This window comes from Anomalospiza imberbis, chromosome 5, assembly GCF_031753505.1.
Source record: "Anomalospiza imberbis isolate Cuckoo-Finch-1a 21T00152 chromosome 5, ASM3175350v1, whole genome shotgun sequence".
Classification (NCBI taxonomy): domain Eukaryota; kingdom Metazoa; phylum Chordata; class Aves; order Passeriformes; family Viduidae; genus Anomalospiza; species Anomalospiza imberbis.
Genome location: NC_089685.1, coordinates 62,624,216 through 62,640,983, shown reverse-complemented (window position 1 = coordinate 62,640,983; position 16,768 = coordinate 62,624,216). Strand labels below are relative to the sequence as shown.

The 16,768-nt window shown below is 49.6% G+C and overlaps 2 protein-coding genes across 2 annotated transcripts; one reads left to right on the top strand and one right to left on the bottom strand.

Annotated features, from left to right (window-relative positions):
* The first annotated feature begins 31 nt into the window (after positions 1 to 31).
* NAGA (alpha-N-acetylgalactosaminidase) lies at positions 32 to 5,114 on the top strand. The gene is made up of 8 exons (XM_068191423.1): positions 32 to 210; positions 576 to 750; positions 894 to 1,071; positions 1,350 to 1,444; positions 2,120 to 2,281; positions 2,758 to 2,955; positions 3,172 to 3,315; positions 3,575 to 5,114. Exons 1-8 carry the CDS (start codon positions 47 to 49, stop codon positions 3,755 to 3,757), a joined length of 1,299 nt encoding a protein of 432 aa, XP_068047524.1. The 5' UTR covers positions 32 to 46; the 3' UTR covers positions 3,758 to 5,114.
* Positions 5,115 to 5,781: 667 nt separating this feature from the next.
* WBP2NL (WBP2 N-terminal like) lies at positions 5,782 to 15,637 on the bottom strand. Its single transcript, XM_068191422.1, has 8 exons — positions 15,491 to 15,637; positions 12,415 to 12,523; positions 11,735 to 11,870; positions 10,196 to 10,288; positions 9,184 to 9,402; positions 8,661 to 8,780; positions 8,249 to 8,325; positions 5,782 to 7,366 (listed from the first exon to the last, which is right to left on the bottom strand). Exons 1-8 carry the CDS (start codon positions 15,547 to 15,549, stop codon positions 7,319 to 7,321), a joined length of 861 nt encoding a protein of 286 aa, XP_068047523.1. The 5' UTR covers positions 15,550 to 15,637; the 3' UTR covers positions 5,782 to 7,318.
* Positions 15,638 to 16,768: the final 1,131 nt, after the last annotated feature.

Genomic DNA, 16,768 nt, shown 5'->3' with positions numbered 1-16,768 from the left:
GAGCGGGGCCGGGCCCGGCGAGCCGCCCTGTGCCGCGGCGGCAGCGATGGAGGCGGTGGCGGTGAGCGGGCTGGTCCTGGCCCTGGCCCTGGCGCTGCCCTCCGTGGCCCTGGAGAACGGGCTGGCGCGCACTCCCCCCATGGGCTGGATGTCCTGGGAGAGGTTCCGCTGCAACGTGGACTGCCAGGCGGATCCCCGCAACTGCATCAGGTCAGTGGATGGGGCGCGGTCAGGTCGAACCTGAGGAGCGGGATGGCTCTGGCACCGTCTGCGTCCCTGGGACCCCGGGGTGGATGGTGCATGGGAGGCGGGAGGCTCAGACGCCCCGGTGCTGGGCCGAAGAGCCCGCAGAGCTGAAGGATATGGGCAGGCTTTTCAGGCAGTCGGGGAAACGCTTCCCCCTCGGTGAGGTCAATAAAGACGAATAGGATTTAAATGGGAGCGCTGGAGACCCTCCTATGGCTCGGAGCAGCCCTCCAGAGCCCCCAGTTAACCCCCACATCCCTCTGCCTACCTCACCTGCTGAGGCACAAGGGTCGCAGGGTCTCAGCCTGCCGTGCCTCCTCAATCCACAGCGAACGGCTCTTCTTGGAGATGGCAGACCGGCTGGCAGAGGATGGCTGGAGGGAGCTGGGCTACGAGTACATCAACATTGATGACTGCTGGGCTGCCAAGCAGCGGGATGCGGCCGGACAGCTGGTTCCCGACCCCAAGAGATTCCCCAGTGGAATTAAGGCTCTGGCTGACTATGTGAGTGCCTGCTGGGTGCCACCGGGGATCTCTGTCCCCATGCCAGTATGGTGGGACAGCTGGGAAGGAAAAGAGAATGCTGGTACCTGGGAGACACCCTGGATTCCCTTCATTTGCTCCTTGCAGCTCTGTTCTCCTCACAGGTCCATGCCAGGGGTCTGAAGCTGGGCATTTATGGTGACCTGGGCATCTTCACCTGTGGGGGCTACCCAGGCACCATGTTGGAAAATGTGAAGCAGGATGCCCAGACCTTTGCAGCGTGGGGTGTGGACATGCTGAAGCTGGATGGGTGCTACTCGTCTGCAGAGGAGCAGGCAAAGGGTAAAAGTTCACCAGCCTCTGGCATTCCTCTCCCCACTGCTTGGGATGGGGCAGCTGGCCCTCTGCAGCAACACTGGGCAGCCAGTTCTTCCCTTGTGCCTCCTATTGCAACTGTTGGGAAAAGAGGCAGGAGTCTGTGTGCCCTGGAGCTGGTGTAAGCAAGGGAGCCAGGCTAGACTGGTATTCCCCTTGCTGGGTGGGCTGGGACAAAGGCTGCTACTGGGACATGGGCTGCTGCCAGCCACTCCCTTCACTGGTTGTCATCTTCTCTCCCTAAGGATACCCAGAAATGGCGAGGGCCTTGAACGCCACAGGCCGCCCCATTGTCTACTCCTGCAGCTGGCCAGCATATCAGGGGGGTCTTCCCCCCAAGGTATGGGTTTTCCTCTCTTTTGGCAAGTTCCCATGTCCCCTGTGCCCTGGAGGAGCTCTTGCTGGAGCACCAGTAGCAGAGTGTTACACCCCACTTAATTTTTCACCCCTGGATGGTGCTGCAGGTCCCAGAGGTAATGTGGCCTTCCTGCCAAGCACCCAGGGATGCTTGGGGGTCCCAATACGGCTAGGTGATGGGAGTTTGTGGGAAGAAGGCTCTGGAGTGTACCCTCTCCACCCTAATCAGATGGTGTGGGGTTCGTCCTGACAGTCTTCTTGTGAGACAGTCCTGTCTGGTTTCAGTGCTTCAAATAGGATAATCTTCCTAGTATATATTTCTTGAGAATTGGTTGCTTTCACGTGTTTCCGCTTTCACTTTTTGAGTCAGTCCTGAGCTGCTCTCATTCTTGTAGCTGATAGGTTATCAGATTTCCCCATGGCCTCTCTGGTTGTTTTGCCAGACATCCTGTAGTACTGGGGTGTACCCAGACATAGTGGGATATGACTCTGTCTTGCCTCCTCACCCTTCCCTCCTTGCCCTTCTCCAGATTCCTCTGTCTTTTACATACTTGCTGGACAGTGCAGCTCTCAACAATTCAACAGTGCTGCCCCTGTCTGCCCCACCTTGCAGAACAGTTCTTTTTCCTCTCCTGCCTGACACTGTTCTCCTTCTCAGGTGAACTACACCATCCTGGCAGAGATCTGCAACCTGTGGCGTAACTATGATGACATCCAGGACTCCTGGGACAGTGTACTTTCCATCGTGGACTGGTTCTTCACAAACCAGGATGTGCTGCAGCCAGCAGCTGGCCCCGGTCACTGGAATGATCCGGACATGGTGCGGCTGGGTGATGGGTGCTTTGACCCTGTCTGGGGATGAGGATCTCCAGGGCATCTCCGGGGATCCTCTTCTAGGGGCAGGGCAAAGAAAGAGCTCCAGGAGCAACCTGTTTTGCAGAGGCAAAGCTGGTGTTGCCCTTGGCTAAGCTGTGGGAAAAACCACAGTGGTTGCCATGAACCCTTCACCACTTGAATTTACCTCTCAAGTTCTTCAGGTGTTCTTGTCCTTCCCTGCACAGCCTGAGGGCAAATGGTGGTGAAACAAAGGGTGTTAATGAGTGCATTTGAGTGTATGTTGCTAGCAGGGATGAGATCTCCCGATGGCAGTGGTGGACTACTTAAGGGGAAGCAAAAGTGTGTGAGGTTTCCCTTGGGCATTCCCTCCCATCAGGAAGCAGCATCACCACGGGTGACAAGCAGACGAGTTTCTAACCTTTTTCTGCTTCTTCCATCTTTTCACTGTCTCCCCTCCAGCTCATCATTGGAAACTTCGGCCTTAGTTACGAGCAGTCACGCTCCCAAATGGCTTTGTGGACAGTGATGGCAGCTCCGCTCCTCATGTCCACGGATCTCCGCACCATCTCCCCCAGGGCCAAGGAGATCCTGCAGAACCGCCTGATGATCCAGATCAACCAGGATCCCCTGGGAATCCAGGGGCGCAGGATTGTCAAGGTTAGGGGGAAAGCAGATGCAGAAGCATCTGCAGACAGAGCAGACAGAAGTAGCACAGAGCATCAAAATAAGGAGGGAGGGGGAAGTGATGCAGAGAAACAGGAACAAGAGAGCTGTGGGAGTTGTGGGCCTGCTGGTGTAGCAGCCCCACAGGGCAAAGTCAGAAGTTACACTGCTCCTAGCAACTCTGCCTCACCCACCTATCCCCACCCCTAGGAGAAATCCCACATCGAGGTGTTTCTGCGCCCACTGTCCCAGGCTGCCAGCGCCCTTGTGTTCTTCAGCCAGAGGACAGATATGCCCTTCCGCTACACCACCAGCCTGGCCAAGCTCCACTTCCCTGAGAATGCTGTGTATGAGGTGAGCCCCAGTGACACGCTGCAGAGCAGGGCAGTCCCATGGCACATGGATCCCCCTCTTCCCTTATCTCTGTGTGTTCTGGGGAGGTGAGAGGGAGTACTCTCACTCCATACCTCTGGGATCAAGTAGCAGCTGCCCACTGGGTCACTCTTCTGTTGCCCACTGCTGTGCCCTTTCCCACTATTCCATGTCTGTGACCACAGCTGGACCCCAAGATGAAAGGTCTGGAATTGCTGGTAGCTCCATCTCTCTCTTTCAGGTACAAGATGTGTATGTCGGGAAGATCATTGGAACCTTAAAAACAGCAGATAACTTCTCAGTCGTTATTAACCCCTCGGGGGTGGTGATGTGGTATCTCCGTCCCATGGCACTCCCGGTACAACCCTGGCACGTTGGCAGACAGCAAGCCCCTGGTGAGGGTTACCGCCCAGCCTTTCTGTGACAGGGCCCAGTGCCAGGGTGAGCTGTGAGACCCCAAAGCATGTGGTTCTTCACTGCACAAGTGCCTTTTGCTGCTGAGCCCAGCAATGCTGGGCAGTGACCATCCCCTGGTACCAGCCTGACAATGTCTGCTCCATCTGCGTAAACCAGGAAATCTTGTTACCCACTGCCTAAGGGTGTGCAGAGCATCGTGCCTCGGTGATTGTGAAGCCTTTTGAGATCCTCCTGTGGAAGATGCCATACAAGCAGAGTCTGCCACTACTGAAGTTTGTCAGCTCTGACACCTGACAACATCATTGCTTTGAGCTGGGTACTACTGGCTGCTGCAGAGGGTGTTTGAACTACACCTGTAAAAAGGTTTTGGGTGCTTTAGTATCTCCTGGGGCTGTGACATCCCCTTTTCCCTTTTTCCCCAGCCTCACCCCCGAGGTGTGTGATGGCATTAACCTCACGGATCAGACTTGGTCACTTTCTTTCTTTTGCTATAATCAGCTTGGTTTAGAATAAGGAACTGTCAGCTGGGCTGCATCCCTCCCATGTATCCCCACCAGGACCAAGAGCTCTCGCAGGCATAATGGCCCTGTGCAGTGAGGTTTTGCTTGCAGCACTACTGCACCCCAGTGTGCGTGCTAGCATTGTATTAAAGCCCCTCTGGTAGAAGTTTACAGCACAGCAAACATCTCCATGAGCCATGCATGACCCCAGGAGCTGTGCTGTGGTACACACCAAAAACCGCAGAGTCACAGCATGTTTTGTAGGAGTGCTGGCAGGAAGATGCTGATACTCAGGTGAGGTGGTCTTTTGGGTTGGGAGCTGGTCACAGGTGCCTCCAAGCTGAAAGTTGCATCCTTCTTTCTCTAGAAGAAAATTTCTGATAAAAGGAGGGTCAGATCCTACTTCAGCAGGCTGAAAACTCAGGGAGTCTCAGGGAAAGGCTTCTTCTCCCAAGGGCTTTTGCATTCACAGCTCTATCCTGAGGAGGAGCCTACACTAATAAACTAAAAGTGAGTGTCAGGACACTCTAAAGCCCTCAACTGCTTCACCTTCATAGAGCAGACTACCCATGGAAGAGTTCTAGGTGACAAGACTAAGCCTCAGACTGGATTAGGAAAAAAAAAATTCTCTATTCCTATTCAGCTGTGGGAGGGTTCCTGGTCATCTGTCCACACTGGTTCCTGAAGGACCAAATGGTTGATTCTGGACCTTTCTAGAAACTTTCTTTGAGGTGCAAGGTCAAGATACTGAACACAATGCTTGCAGTTCTAGTAAGGGAGGACTTGCTAACAAAACAAGAAGCTGGCTTTTTTCTTGGGGAGTGATTGAGACAAATTGATTGAAATAAAGGGAAGTAGATCATAGACTCTGTCTCATGTGTTGCTAGCTATAGCTGCTTGGTTAATGTAGGATTACAGGGCCATTACCTCAAAACAGGAGCAACTATGCTAGGAAACAGAACTGGTTTCCTGTCAGAAACTGGACTGATGCAGAGTAGGAAATGGATTTCCAGTAGTTAGCTCATATTCAGCAGGGCAGCAACATTCCTTGGTACAAGTGGAAGCAGATTTTACAGTCTATAGCCAAGTGCCATTTTCCTTATTATAGATTTATTTTTCCATTGCTGGAAAAAAATTGCTGGTGAGGAGTTTCTTTCAAAGACTGTAAAGGCCCCTCCTCTGGTGTAATGTACATAGAAGAGGTGCTATGAATGCAGCTGAGATGAATAGCAGTGTGGTAACATGGCCCCTGCTACATGCAGTGATGGGACATGAATATGTGCCACTTCTGGATACCTGGGCATAACCACAGGCACTAGCCAGCCTTCCAGGCAGCAAGGGGATAAGCCCCACCTTCTTCACTCCCCCCAGTTACTTGATTCCAGGTCCAGCTTAGCCACATACCAGAGAGAGAGATGTACTGACCCATAGGTGACCCAAGGGAACAGCAGCAGTGTTTGTAGATCATTCCAGCCTTCTGTGCAGTATGCAAGAATTAAGGTCAACACAACAAACACACAAAACACTGAACTGGCAAATAAAGATATCAACACTCCTTTATTAAAGTGCAATTCAAAAAGTTACAAACATTCATGGTTGATTTTTTTTTTAAATACAGAGTTGTTAGAATATCTCTTAAGTCAGAAAAAGTGTCTATAGATAAGGAAACTTACTTCCCCCCACGTGGAACTGCTTTAGGAATTCATACTTTTAAGCTGTGCAAACCTGACTTGCAGGAGAGCCCTGCCATACAGGGAAGTAAGAGGGAAAACACTCCTTCCCCCTCCTTGTGAAGGTAGGGAGGCTGTAGGAAGAAGTACAGTCACCCTATATGTAAAGGATCACAAAGGTCTCCTCCAGACTAAAGACTTTCTTCAGGTTTTAATGCACTATGTCCTAAGGAAAAAGGAAAGGTTGTGGCTGAGCAGCCAGAGTCTCTGCAAGAGAGCCAAGCATTAGTAACTCCCACCCAGACAGCAGTTCCCAGCCAAGGGCACTGCACCTGTAAACAACCAGCTCTGGCATTACAGTGCCCACCTGCCCATGCTGCTCAGGTGTGGGCACACACAGCCTGGCTCCAGCAGCTGAAGGAAAAGATGAAGGCCAGTTCTCCCCTGTGGAGGTAGCACACAGCACAAGTTTGCTCAGCAGAGGGAGCCAGGGCTGCAGGACTTGTCTCCTGACAAGGCTTGTGCCAGGTCATCTGCCTATGTAACATATTTTGCTCCAAGGCAGGCAGCCTCCTGTGCAGTGCTTGACTCCATTATGCTCACTTGACTCCATTATGCTTGAGGAACGCTGCTTGACACAGGATCATTGCACAGATATGGGGCCTGCTTGGACAGGGAAAAGACAGACTGATCCTCAGGCCTGCCAGTCCATGAGCTCACTGCCCTGAGGCACACCTTTGTTTGCTTCTCTATTCAATGGCTTTGTTTGCTTCTCTATTCAATGGCTGATTGGGACCCATCCCTTTCCCTCTTGGGTAGCCAAATGCTTCAGCATCTCTTTGCACTTCCTAAGGTCACGACCCCTCAACTGTTAGTCCAGAATGCCACACACTTCCAAAACAATACAGGATTTCCAAAGTCCCATCTCACACTGAACTGCCCTAGAATTTAAGGAAATTTAACTCCTTTATAGGGCACCAGAGGATCTGTGCATGGAACCTCTTAGCTCTCTACACCTTTCCTCCTGGATGGTGCTTCAGAAGTCAAAAGTTTGGCATTCCAAGTTGTTTTACTCCAACAAGATCCCAGAGCCTTCATATTTTAGTCCTAGATTAGTCATGTGATAGTGTTTAATAAGTCCATCTCTCTCCTCAAGCCAATGGCAGGGCAAAAGGTTAATCCTTCGACCCCACGAGATAAAGCAAGTAAGTAGGAAAGTGTTGTCCTGCCTTGTATTGCCACTGACTCAATGTTTAATGAGGGCAGGTGCTCAGCTGCCCAGCACTATATCTACTGTAGAGAAAGAGAGATCTAGAGATATGCTAACTTGAGGGGGACTAACAGCCAAGTTGTCTTCAGAGAGAGAGAATGTGGGAGGCTGGCTGCAATTTCCTTCTGCTAGTTGTTCTTCTTATCCTCAGGAGGTGCATAAGGAGGTGGCTGATCCTGGAAAGAGATACAGTAGAGTCAACAACCATGCTTGTTTTATGACCAGCTCTTCCCAGGCATTGCCAGGCTTGGCTCACCAGAAATGAGTGCCCTGTGGTGAGCTACAGACAGAACCAAGTTCTGTGGTTTAAGCTGTCATTTCATCACACCATTCCTCTGTAGTATCAGCTATGTTCCATGACTCATGCTGTCTCCGTAACATTTCTAGGAAAAGTCCCCTCAAAACCAGGTAACACGGTCTACTGCAAATGGATCATTTAATCTGTTTTAAATGCCATTCTCCCTTCCCTTCCAGGGCTTTGTCCCTGTTGAAGCTCATAGCTCTGACCCAGCAGACAGCAAACCCTGGGCTGAGCGCCAGCTTTGCTGCTCCATCAGTCTCCAGCTTGCCAGAGCCAAGCAAGGCAGTGAGGGGCACAGCCAGACTGCCACGTACCAGATGGAGGCTACAGACAACCTACTGGCTGCCACTGACTGAACAGTATGAGACCTCCCTGTCTCCATGCAGCCCAGAAAGAAAGCAAAACAGAAACCCACATGCCATCGTCCTTAAATGACCTATTCTTCTTTAACTCTCCTCATTTTCAGGCCCAATGGATGCAGAGAGCTCTGTGTTTTCTCTGTGCCCATGCAAGTCTGTTATGCCTTTAGGAATAAGACAGGAAGTAAATGGCTGTTAATGGATCAATCTTAAGGCCTTCCTCCTTTGCTAACTGAAAAATTCACCAGTCTTCCTCATGGGAGCCTCCCTCCCACAGAAATGCATACTCTGGGCATGTTCAACATGAAGGTACACTAGACTTTGTAAGAAAGCAAAGCACCATCTCTGCTAGTGACAGAGGAGGGAGTAGGCACATGAAGACCAGGCATGGTACTCACCATGGGCATGTACACGTTGTGTGGGTTGGCAGGGTTGTAATATGCACTGGAAGCTGCTTCCATGGCCTTACTGCCTCCTGGAAAGGAAGGAAAAGAAGCCACCTTAAATATCTGAGGTAATGGCCCTAGCCCCAGAGCCTTCTCCCCAGCTTCACCTCTTCCAAGGAGGCAACAAAGGTCCGAGGAGCCAAGAGGAACTGCAGCAAGCTGGGTTAGAACTCAGAGCAGCTCAGGAAAGGTGGCTAGGGCTGACCACAAGCTGTGCAGGGCAAGGCAGAGCAGCTCCCTACAGAAGACTTGGAGCTCTTGCAACAACAGCTTCTCCACGCCATGCTGTGCCCATGCCACCCTCAGCCCAAGACCCCAGGTACCATTTGCACCCAGCCCCTGGCAACTGCCCAATCCCATTTACCTGGCATTCCTGGGCTCACCCAGGCTGGGGGAGCTGAGGGTCCTGCAGGAGGAGCCCCAGAGTAGGGTGGTGGAGGTGGCATGTACACGGGGTTCATGTTTGGAAGTGGTGGGTAAATACCTGAAAAAGACAACACCAGGCTGATGCTTTGGACCACAGACCATGGGACAGAGAGCTCACAGGCCTGACAGTACATTAGCTGGGGACGAGAGCAGTGGTAAGGGAAGCTCTCCAGGCTTGGCAGGGATGCAGACAGCAGAGATTTGATAATTTGCTAAAGCCTGTCATGTCAGCAGGCAGTAATTCTCTACCAAGCAGCAGCACAATTTGCAAACCACATTTTCATGTAGCTAGAACTATAGCGACACATGGGTGTGATCAATAGCATGTGACAGCTTTCTGCAAGGACAAGGATCCTTGACGGAGACAAAACTACAGCAACCCTCACAGTAACCCTCACCACAGCACTGTCATTTCTTCACAGCTAACATCAGACACAGTCGTCATTACACAACTTCCGAACCTGGAGTCTGGCCGTACGGATATGCCGTGGGCTGTGGAGCGGGTCCGTAGGCATTCACTGGAGGTGGTGCATAGGGATAAGGTCCGCTTGGGGGCGGAGGGGCAGCGTAGCCTCCCGGAACAGGTGAGTAGCCCCCGGGGGCAGGCGGGGCGGGTGCATATCCTCCGGGAAAAGGGGTGTATCCATAGCCAGGGTTCTGCAGAGGAACGCCACTGGAAGCTAAGGAATACATGTTTAGTAAGCCAGACATCTTTTCTTAAAACTAAATGTAGAGAATAAAATATAAATAGTCCTGTTAATGCAGAACTGTTTCCCCTTATGTAGATTCACTATATAGTCCTGGCATAGTACTGTGCCTAAGAAACATTAGTCACAGAGTGCTGAAGGAAACCAGCTGCAAAAATACAACCTCACAGGTCCCCGTCCCACCACAGAGCTCCCACTGTTTGAAGAAAAAAACATTCTAAAGCAAGTAGCAGTACAGTGTGTTTTCATTTTTTAATATACTTTCGTTCTGAAAACAAGTACATTTTAAAACACACATTTAAAAAAAACCCAAAACTTTATCAGGAAAAAAAGTTCTTGTTCCTCCATTTGAAAATTTTAAAAATAAATTGTTTTTTAAAACCTATTTTCTCCTCTCCAAATGTGCATGTTAGCTTTCCCCATCTTACTGCACTATTTTAGAACTGAGCTGAGAGAAGCAGCTAAGTGAAGCAATTTTCACCATCACATATTTCAATTTTTTTCCAGTAGAAATAAGGTTCTGTAGAAAAAAGTGGTCCATCTCAGAAGCCCAAACCCCAGAACATTCTGACTGCACAAAGCACTAAGATGAAATAAAGAAAAAGGATTGAAAGGGAAACCAAAAGTTCCCCTGGAAAGAAAAAAAAAAACTTTGCTGTGGAAGAGGGCCTAGGGTACCCCCCTTCCCATGAAGTTCAGATCGGGCACAATTTGCTTACTAGCTCAGCCAGCCATGGGGGAACCACGGGATCTGAAAATCCCTTACCACTAGAAGCAGCTTTCAGCATCAGCTGTCCAAACTCAATGGCTCCTCCACTGTTGAAAGTCAGTTTAAATGTCCCCTGCCCTTCCCAGCCACCTAGGAGAGAGAATTAGAATTGAATCCAAGACAGCAAAATTGTTTATACTTCAACTATTTTTTTTCTTCTTTATTTCAAAACTATTTAGCATCTTATTGCCAGGAAGAAAGAGTCATGACACTGCTATCAGACATCCCCCAAAATAATATCTCAAGACGATCAGGAATTTATTTTTTTACCCTTTGAAAGGTATAGTCATGTAGAAGCAGCCTACTCTGAATACAAGGCTATTTTGTTCTTTCCTGAAAGGTTTAATGGAACCTAATAAAGAACAGTGTAAAGATGGAGCATTTATTTCACTGAGGATATTAAGTGAAAGCCCTCAGATGAAGTTTTATTGATATCCTCAGTGAACTACAGATCAGGATCTGCAACTCAAGCTAGGATTTAAATAAAATGCAACATCTTTAATCTCACTGACACACAGAAGCTCAGACAGATTATTAAATGCTGAGGTATAACAGCAATTTCTCAGGGGAAAAAGAATCAAGTAGGCAATGTCTTGCAAGGCAAGTAAGAGTGCTTTGCTTTCCTAGGGCTTTTTGGGATTCGGTGTTTTTTTTGGGTGGAAGGTGCTTTGAGTTTTGGTGGTTTTCCTTGTCTAACAATTAAATCCATATCAAGAGAGATAGTCTCTTGGGGACAAACTAGAAATAAAGTATAATATCAGAAGAGTCCATCATGGATAAAGTCATTCCTTTGGAGATTCACCTCTATAAAATCACTGTCCTAGTATGGCTGCAGCCCAAGAAAGTGGGCTGATCCACAATCCAGATGACCCAGTCACTTTAAGATATTGTTACAAACAGAAAACAAAAAGAATAAACACTTTAGATGCTATGAAAATACACATGAAAGGGCTGAAGAGGGAAGAAATTTGAACCAAAAGCCATGTTTCCAATCCCTGTTTATCTTTTGCAATTCCCCATCTTTGGTCATAAACACCTCTTTGAAGTGTTACTGTGGCTTCATTATCAAATTGGGATCAAAGCTAAATCAATGACGGACAGCAGACTCCCAGATCCATGCAAACCATACCCAAGGGGCTCCTGACTTCCCAAAAACCAGAATTGGTTGTTAATTCTAATTCTGTTTATCAATAGCATGGACTGGTGCCTTGGCCACTTACCCACCCTTTCAGGTCAAAGGAAGGAGAAAAACAAGCACATTGGGAAAGTGAGTAAACATGATACACAAAAGCAAGACAGAAGTTAAAGAATTACATAAAAGTCATCCTGGGCAAGTCAGTCCCTGGCCTGCGGGCAGGAAGTAACACGGCAGCAGTGCCCTAAAGCGCAGGAGAGGGGAGTTAGCCCAGTGTGGACACACCAGCTATACCACCACAGCTACTCTGCCATTCCTGCGCACATAAACTGGTCTGGTGTTCAGCAAAAATGGCCTTGTGATGCTTGGAAGAGTTCAGTCTACAAAGCACTGGCACGTACCTCCAGCCTCAGCCTGGATCTGTCCTTTGATGTAATTGGCAGAGAAAACAGGTTGCTCGATCGAGCATCCTTTCACCAAATAGAATGGCATCATGAAGGACAGCATAGGGTCCTTGCCCTTGGACACAAAGATCACCTGCAAGACAGTAGGGAATGCTTCTGAATTACTTGAATTCAATAGAGAGAGTCATGATGGAGGTCTCATTGTATCAGCATCCAAAAAGAGGGTAACTTAACCTCTAGTACGAGTGAGCATTAAATTATTTCACAGCTTTAACACTGGGGATCCCAAACAGATTTGATGGCACATGGCTCACTCACCTGAGGCATGTATATTCCAAAATAATAAACCACTTAAAACACACCGGCACATTTACAGAGCTTTACTGTTCTGCTTTTTAAGGATAATCTATGAGAGTCTGCAGAGGAAGTATCATTGACTGACACATTACATGAAATATATTATCTAGACAGTGATTTCCAGGGCTGCATGTGCCTTTGTAGGTGACTGGGATCATGACATAGGTATGAACTATCCCATTTCCACCTTTCCTTCTACGTAGTGCTGTCAGTGGTCCCTTCCACAACAAAAATCCCTTCTTCTGTCATCAACTAGGTTTCTGGTTTAAAGTTTACAAGATCCCTTGAGAAAGATGCAACCCTCCTGGCATCAGACTTACCCTGTAAGGGGTGAGATACAGCATTCCTTTCTTGGTGCCTTTGAAGATTTCAGGCTTGCCTGTCACGTCACTGAAGGACAGCTCCACATCTTTGCACTGTTTAAGGACACTGCAGAAAGAAATCAGACAGATTGGAGAGACAAACTTGGTAACAGCTCTGACACATACCCTCACCACACAGGGAAGGGAATAGCACAGCAAAACTCTGAATATTATCCCGAAGTTCTGCTGTGGGCCCCGCCATTTTGACTTCAAACAGAGAGGGATGATTTATGCGGACTGGAAGAATTCATCCTCTCATCTGAGACAAGCCCCTCCTTCAACAAGGGCACCTTTAATATACAGGGGGGTTTCTATCCCCAAAGGTGTCAGACTGAGGAATTCCACTCTACACACAAAGACCCTCAGCCCAAAGATCAGGGCACAGAAAGGGCTGAGCTGTCAGAACCATCCCCTTGATGCGCCAAGGTGTATTCTCAGAGCAATCCTCTCTCCCCAGTCCATGCTCAAATCAAGTCCACTGCACTGGAAAATAGCACTGCCGTGACACCACACCCACTGTGCTAACTGAGGAAGTGGCTGCACTGAAACCCGCACTGCTCACCCTGCCTCACGTGACTTAAGCAGCTTTTGTAGTAAACAGTACCAAGTTAAGAAATGAAGCAATGAGTCAGCAAAGTCAGCAAAAAAAGATATTATTGGATATCTATGGGAACATGAGCAGAGTTTCCTAGTGACACAAACCCAGATGAGAATTGTGAACACTGCAGGGTCAGGGGTATAGAGCTGCATGAAAAATGAAATATAATTTCAGAAAAAAATTAGTCATCTTGAAAAAGCATCTCACTGAGTCTACTGTGCAGATCTAAACATACCACATAGTAAGAAAATCTGCAGAATAAACAAAAGAACCTCGAGGGTGATAAACCTTCAGTGTGTTACAGTGGCAGAAGACTCCAAGGTGTTTTATGGTTCAAGAGCATGAAAAACAAAGTGACAAAACCCCAAACCAACACAAACCTGAACCGGCTGGATCTAAAATAATCCTTATGAATTCTGCTCAGCATACTGTAGAAGTCAAATAAAGTCAGGAAACTGTGCAATTATTTGGGGAAGGGAGGAATCTTCAGGGCCACCATATGGAAAAACAACCAAATACCCTATAGTCTCAGGTAGTTTGCTCTTTAGAGAAGAATGTTGTAGATGTATATGAAAAATGCAGCTACCCAAGAATGAAGACTAGTGAAAAGTCTAGCTTTGATGAGAAAAAACAACCTGACCAAGAAATTCTACTGGGACACTACTTCATAGCTGAGCTAGATGGAGATTCTCAGACTGGCTGGAAGGGACAGATTTACGAGACAGCAAAGCTTTTTTCCATTTCCAAAATGCAAGGGGGAAACATATATGCTAAGCTAAATACAACCAACTTTACAGAGCACTCCCCCAGTCACGTCTTGTAGCAGCATTTCACGTATTTTTACCTCACTGGAAAGAATTCCTATGCAGTCATTGTAATGTTTACTGCTTTGCAGCTACTCGCACAAGCGAATAACACGCAGCCACCACCACAGAGAGTAACGAGGCTGCTGAACCGGTCTGCACCTGCATGCCTGTCCAGGGCTGTCACAGGAGGCTGTGCACCCCGTGGAGCCACACTGCCCTCACGTGTGACTGAGCAGCACCTCAAAGAATGTATGGTTTTATGATCTCAAGCCAATGTTAAGGCTTGGAAGGGATCTTAAAGATTACCTGGTCCCAACCTCCCTGCCATGGCCACCTTCCACTAGATCAGTTTGCTCAAGGCATTATCCAGTCCAGCTCTGAACACTGCCCAGGCTGAGGCACCCACAGCTCATCTGGGCAACCCCTTCCAGTGCCTCACCACCCTCAGAGTAAAGAATTTCTTCCTAATGTTTAGCCTAAATTTCCCTTCTTTCAGCTTGTACCCATTACTCCTTGTCCTAGCACTGCAGCTCCTGACAAAGAGTCCCTCTGTGCCTTCCCTGTAGATCCTGTTCAGATACTGGAAGGCTGCAATGAGGTCTTCACACAACCTTCTCTTCTCCAGGCTGAACAGCCCCAACATTCTCAGCTTGTCTTCATAGAGGAAGTGCTTCATTCCTCTTACCAACTTCATGGCGGCCTCTGGACTTGCTCCAACAGTTTAATGTCCTTCTTATGTTGGGGACCCCACAGCTGGATGCAGCACTGCAGGTAAGGTCACACCAGAGTGGAATACAGACGTAAAATCACCTCCCCTGACCATCTGGCCACTGCTTTTGGTGCAGCCCAGGATTCAAAGGACAGAGAAAACTCCTTTAAACTGGCACGAGCTCAACATGTCAGAGGACCTTCCTGACTGAAGTATTAGAGGTCAGCTCCAAACTCAACACAAGATGGAGCATATTTTTCGAGTGTAATTTTCCTATTGATCACCAGACCCAAACCCAACTCCTTTGATCCTTTTACTTCGATATTTTACTGGGCCTCGGGTTTCTACGTTTCCCTAGCCAGGATGCTGGGAGCACCCAAACACGACTGCACTGAAGCCCAAGTCTGTTAAGCTGGTCTGTCAATCCCTGCTCGGGGCGCTGAGCAGCCGGCTGTGCTTCCATGGAGAGATGCTTCTCCGCGCAGAGGAACTTTGAATTCCAGTTCCTTGCTTACGAATTCAAGTGATCAAGACTCCTGCCTCAAGCAGTCTCTGCCTCTCTGGCGTCACTAAGTGCGTGACCCTAAAAAAGCCCCAATTCCTTGACTTTAACAAGCGATGTCAGCCACAGTCTTCACCCAGGACGCCCGATGGAGCGGCTTTAAGGGCCCCCGAGCTTCCGCGGTGAGGACGGGGCAGCTCTACGGACTCCAGACAAGCTTGCTCCCCACTGCCCGCCCCAGCCCGTCCCCACCCTGCCAGGGAGCCCTTCAGCAACGCAGAGCCCGGGCCGAGCCGGGCCTGCGCGGCCGGGCAGGAACCGGGGGTCGCTCCAGCGGGAACCTCCCGCCACCGGGCCCCGCCGTCCCGGCCCTGAAGAGGGGACAGGGGGCGAGGAGCACCCGCCCGGCCCCGCGGTACCTCTCGGCATTGGGGATGACGACACCGCCCTCCTGCGAGTGGTTCCTGTTCAGCGCCATCTTTGCCCCGCCGGCCCCGCCCCTGACCCGGCGACGGCAGTGACGTCACACGCGGCCCGGCCCCGCCCCCCGCGGCGCGCGCGCGGCGGAAGCGAGAGGGAGAGAGGCGGAAGCGCGGCGGCGCTCGGCTGCTTTAATGGCCGCTGCGAGGGGCGGCTGCGCCCGGCCGCACAACGAACCACAGACACTGGTGCCTACGCGCAGCCCTGCTCGCTCCTCTGGCTCTCTCTGCTCGGTGCAACCACGCCTGTTCGCTGCCGTGGTTGCCTCGGTGGAAGTTGTCCAGGATTTGCCGTGCTTAGCAAAGTTTTTCTGGCGAACGGCTTATCTGCTGAAGAGCTGAGTGGGCATCTCTGGTGTAAGGTTCAGACTCTTCCCCTCTGCAATATCACTCGGGATATCTCAGGGGACAGCTGACTTGCTGTGGTCGTCCTGGAAGTCAGCTGGTGGTGCTCAGTCCAGACTTTTCCCAGCTTATCCATTCACAGCCACTTCTTCCCAATAGTATGTCCCGTTGTCATGCCACGTGGGATTTTTTTTTTTTTGTATTTGCCGTCTGTAGACTTCCTGGTAGGTACACGGGATGTTAGTAGAATATTGGCATGAGCAGATGGCAGTGAGGAGTACCTGAGCTTGTTTTTCTTAGCAAGCTTTTATGGATCCTTTAGAAGTAGTCTATGATCCGACAAGAAAGTACAGGGCAGGGTGTAAAAACCACATTATTACAAAGAAATAAAAATTCCTAAACCTACAGAGCAAAACACAAAACCTTGTCCTTAAAACCCACATTACAGGCAAAGGAAAGTCTCTCTCTTGTATTGCATGGGTCTGCTTTGCTTTCTTTAAGCAGAGCAGCATTGTGTCTCTGCCCTAACCCTTGGCTGGGCCCAGAAGTCATAAATATTACTGTTCTGTAGCCCAGGGTGAAGGTGATGGGACGTGGCTTCGAGCTTCAGTGCAGTGAAGAAGCAGAGCCCTGGCAGTGTCTGTGCTGAGGTTCATGTCTTTGATGTCCTTGGGCTGAGGAGGGCCGGCTGTGTGGCAGGATGGGTGGCAGCGTGGCAGGATGGTTTCTGCAAGGGTCGATGGTATGGCTGCTGGCACCAGTGACAAGGCTCCTGTTCCCTGCAGGACTGAGGAGACTTGGTGCAGGGGGACGCACACATTGCACACAGGAACACCAGGAGCTGTGAACGTGGGTGGTGAAAGGACTAGGAAG

Excerpts from the sequence above, each read along its gene's own strand:
- WBP2NL (XM_068191422.1), bottom strand. The coding sequence starts at position 15,549 with ATGGCGCTGAACAGGAACCACTCGCAGGAGGGCGGTGTCGTCATCCCC. Across the intron at positions 10,289-11,734 it reads GATCCAGGCTGAGGCTGGAG|GTGGCTGGGAAGGGCAGGGG; the intron begins GTACGTGCCAGT and ends TCTCTCTCCTAG. Across the intron at positions 9,403-10,195 it reads GCTGAAAGCTGCTTCTAGTG|CTTCCAGTGGCGTTCCTCTG; the intron begins GTAAGGGATTTT and ends TGTATTCCTTAG.
- NAGA (XM_068191423.1), top strand. The coding sequence starts at position 47 with ATGGAGGCGGTGGCGGTGAGCGGGCTGGTCCTGGCCCTGGCCCTGGCG. Across the intron at positions 2,282-2,757 it reads ACTGGAATGATCCGGACATG|CTCATCATTGGAAACTTCGG; the intron begins GTGCGGCTGGGT and ends TCTCCCCTCCAG. Across the intron at positions 2,956-3,171 it reads AGGGGCGCAGGATTGTCAAG|GAGAAATCCCACATCGAGGT; the intron begins GTTAGGGGGAAA and ends CCCCACCCCTAG.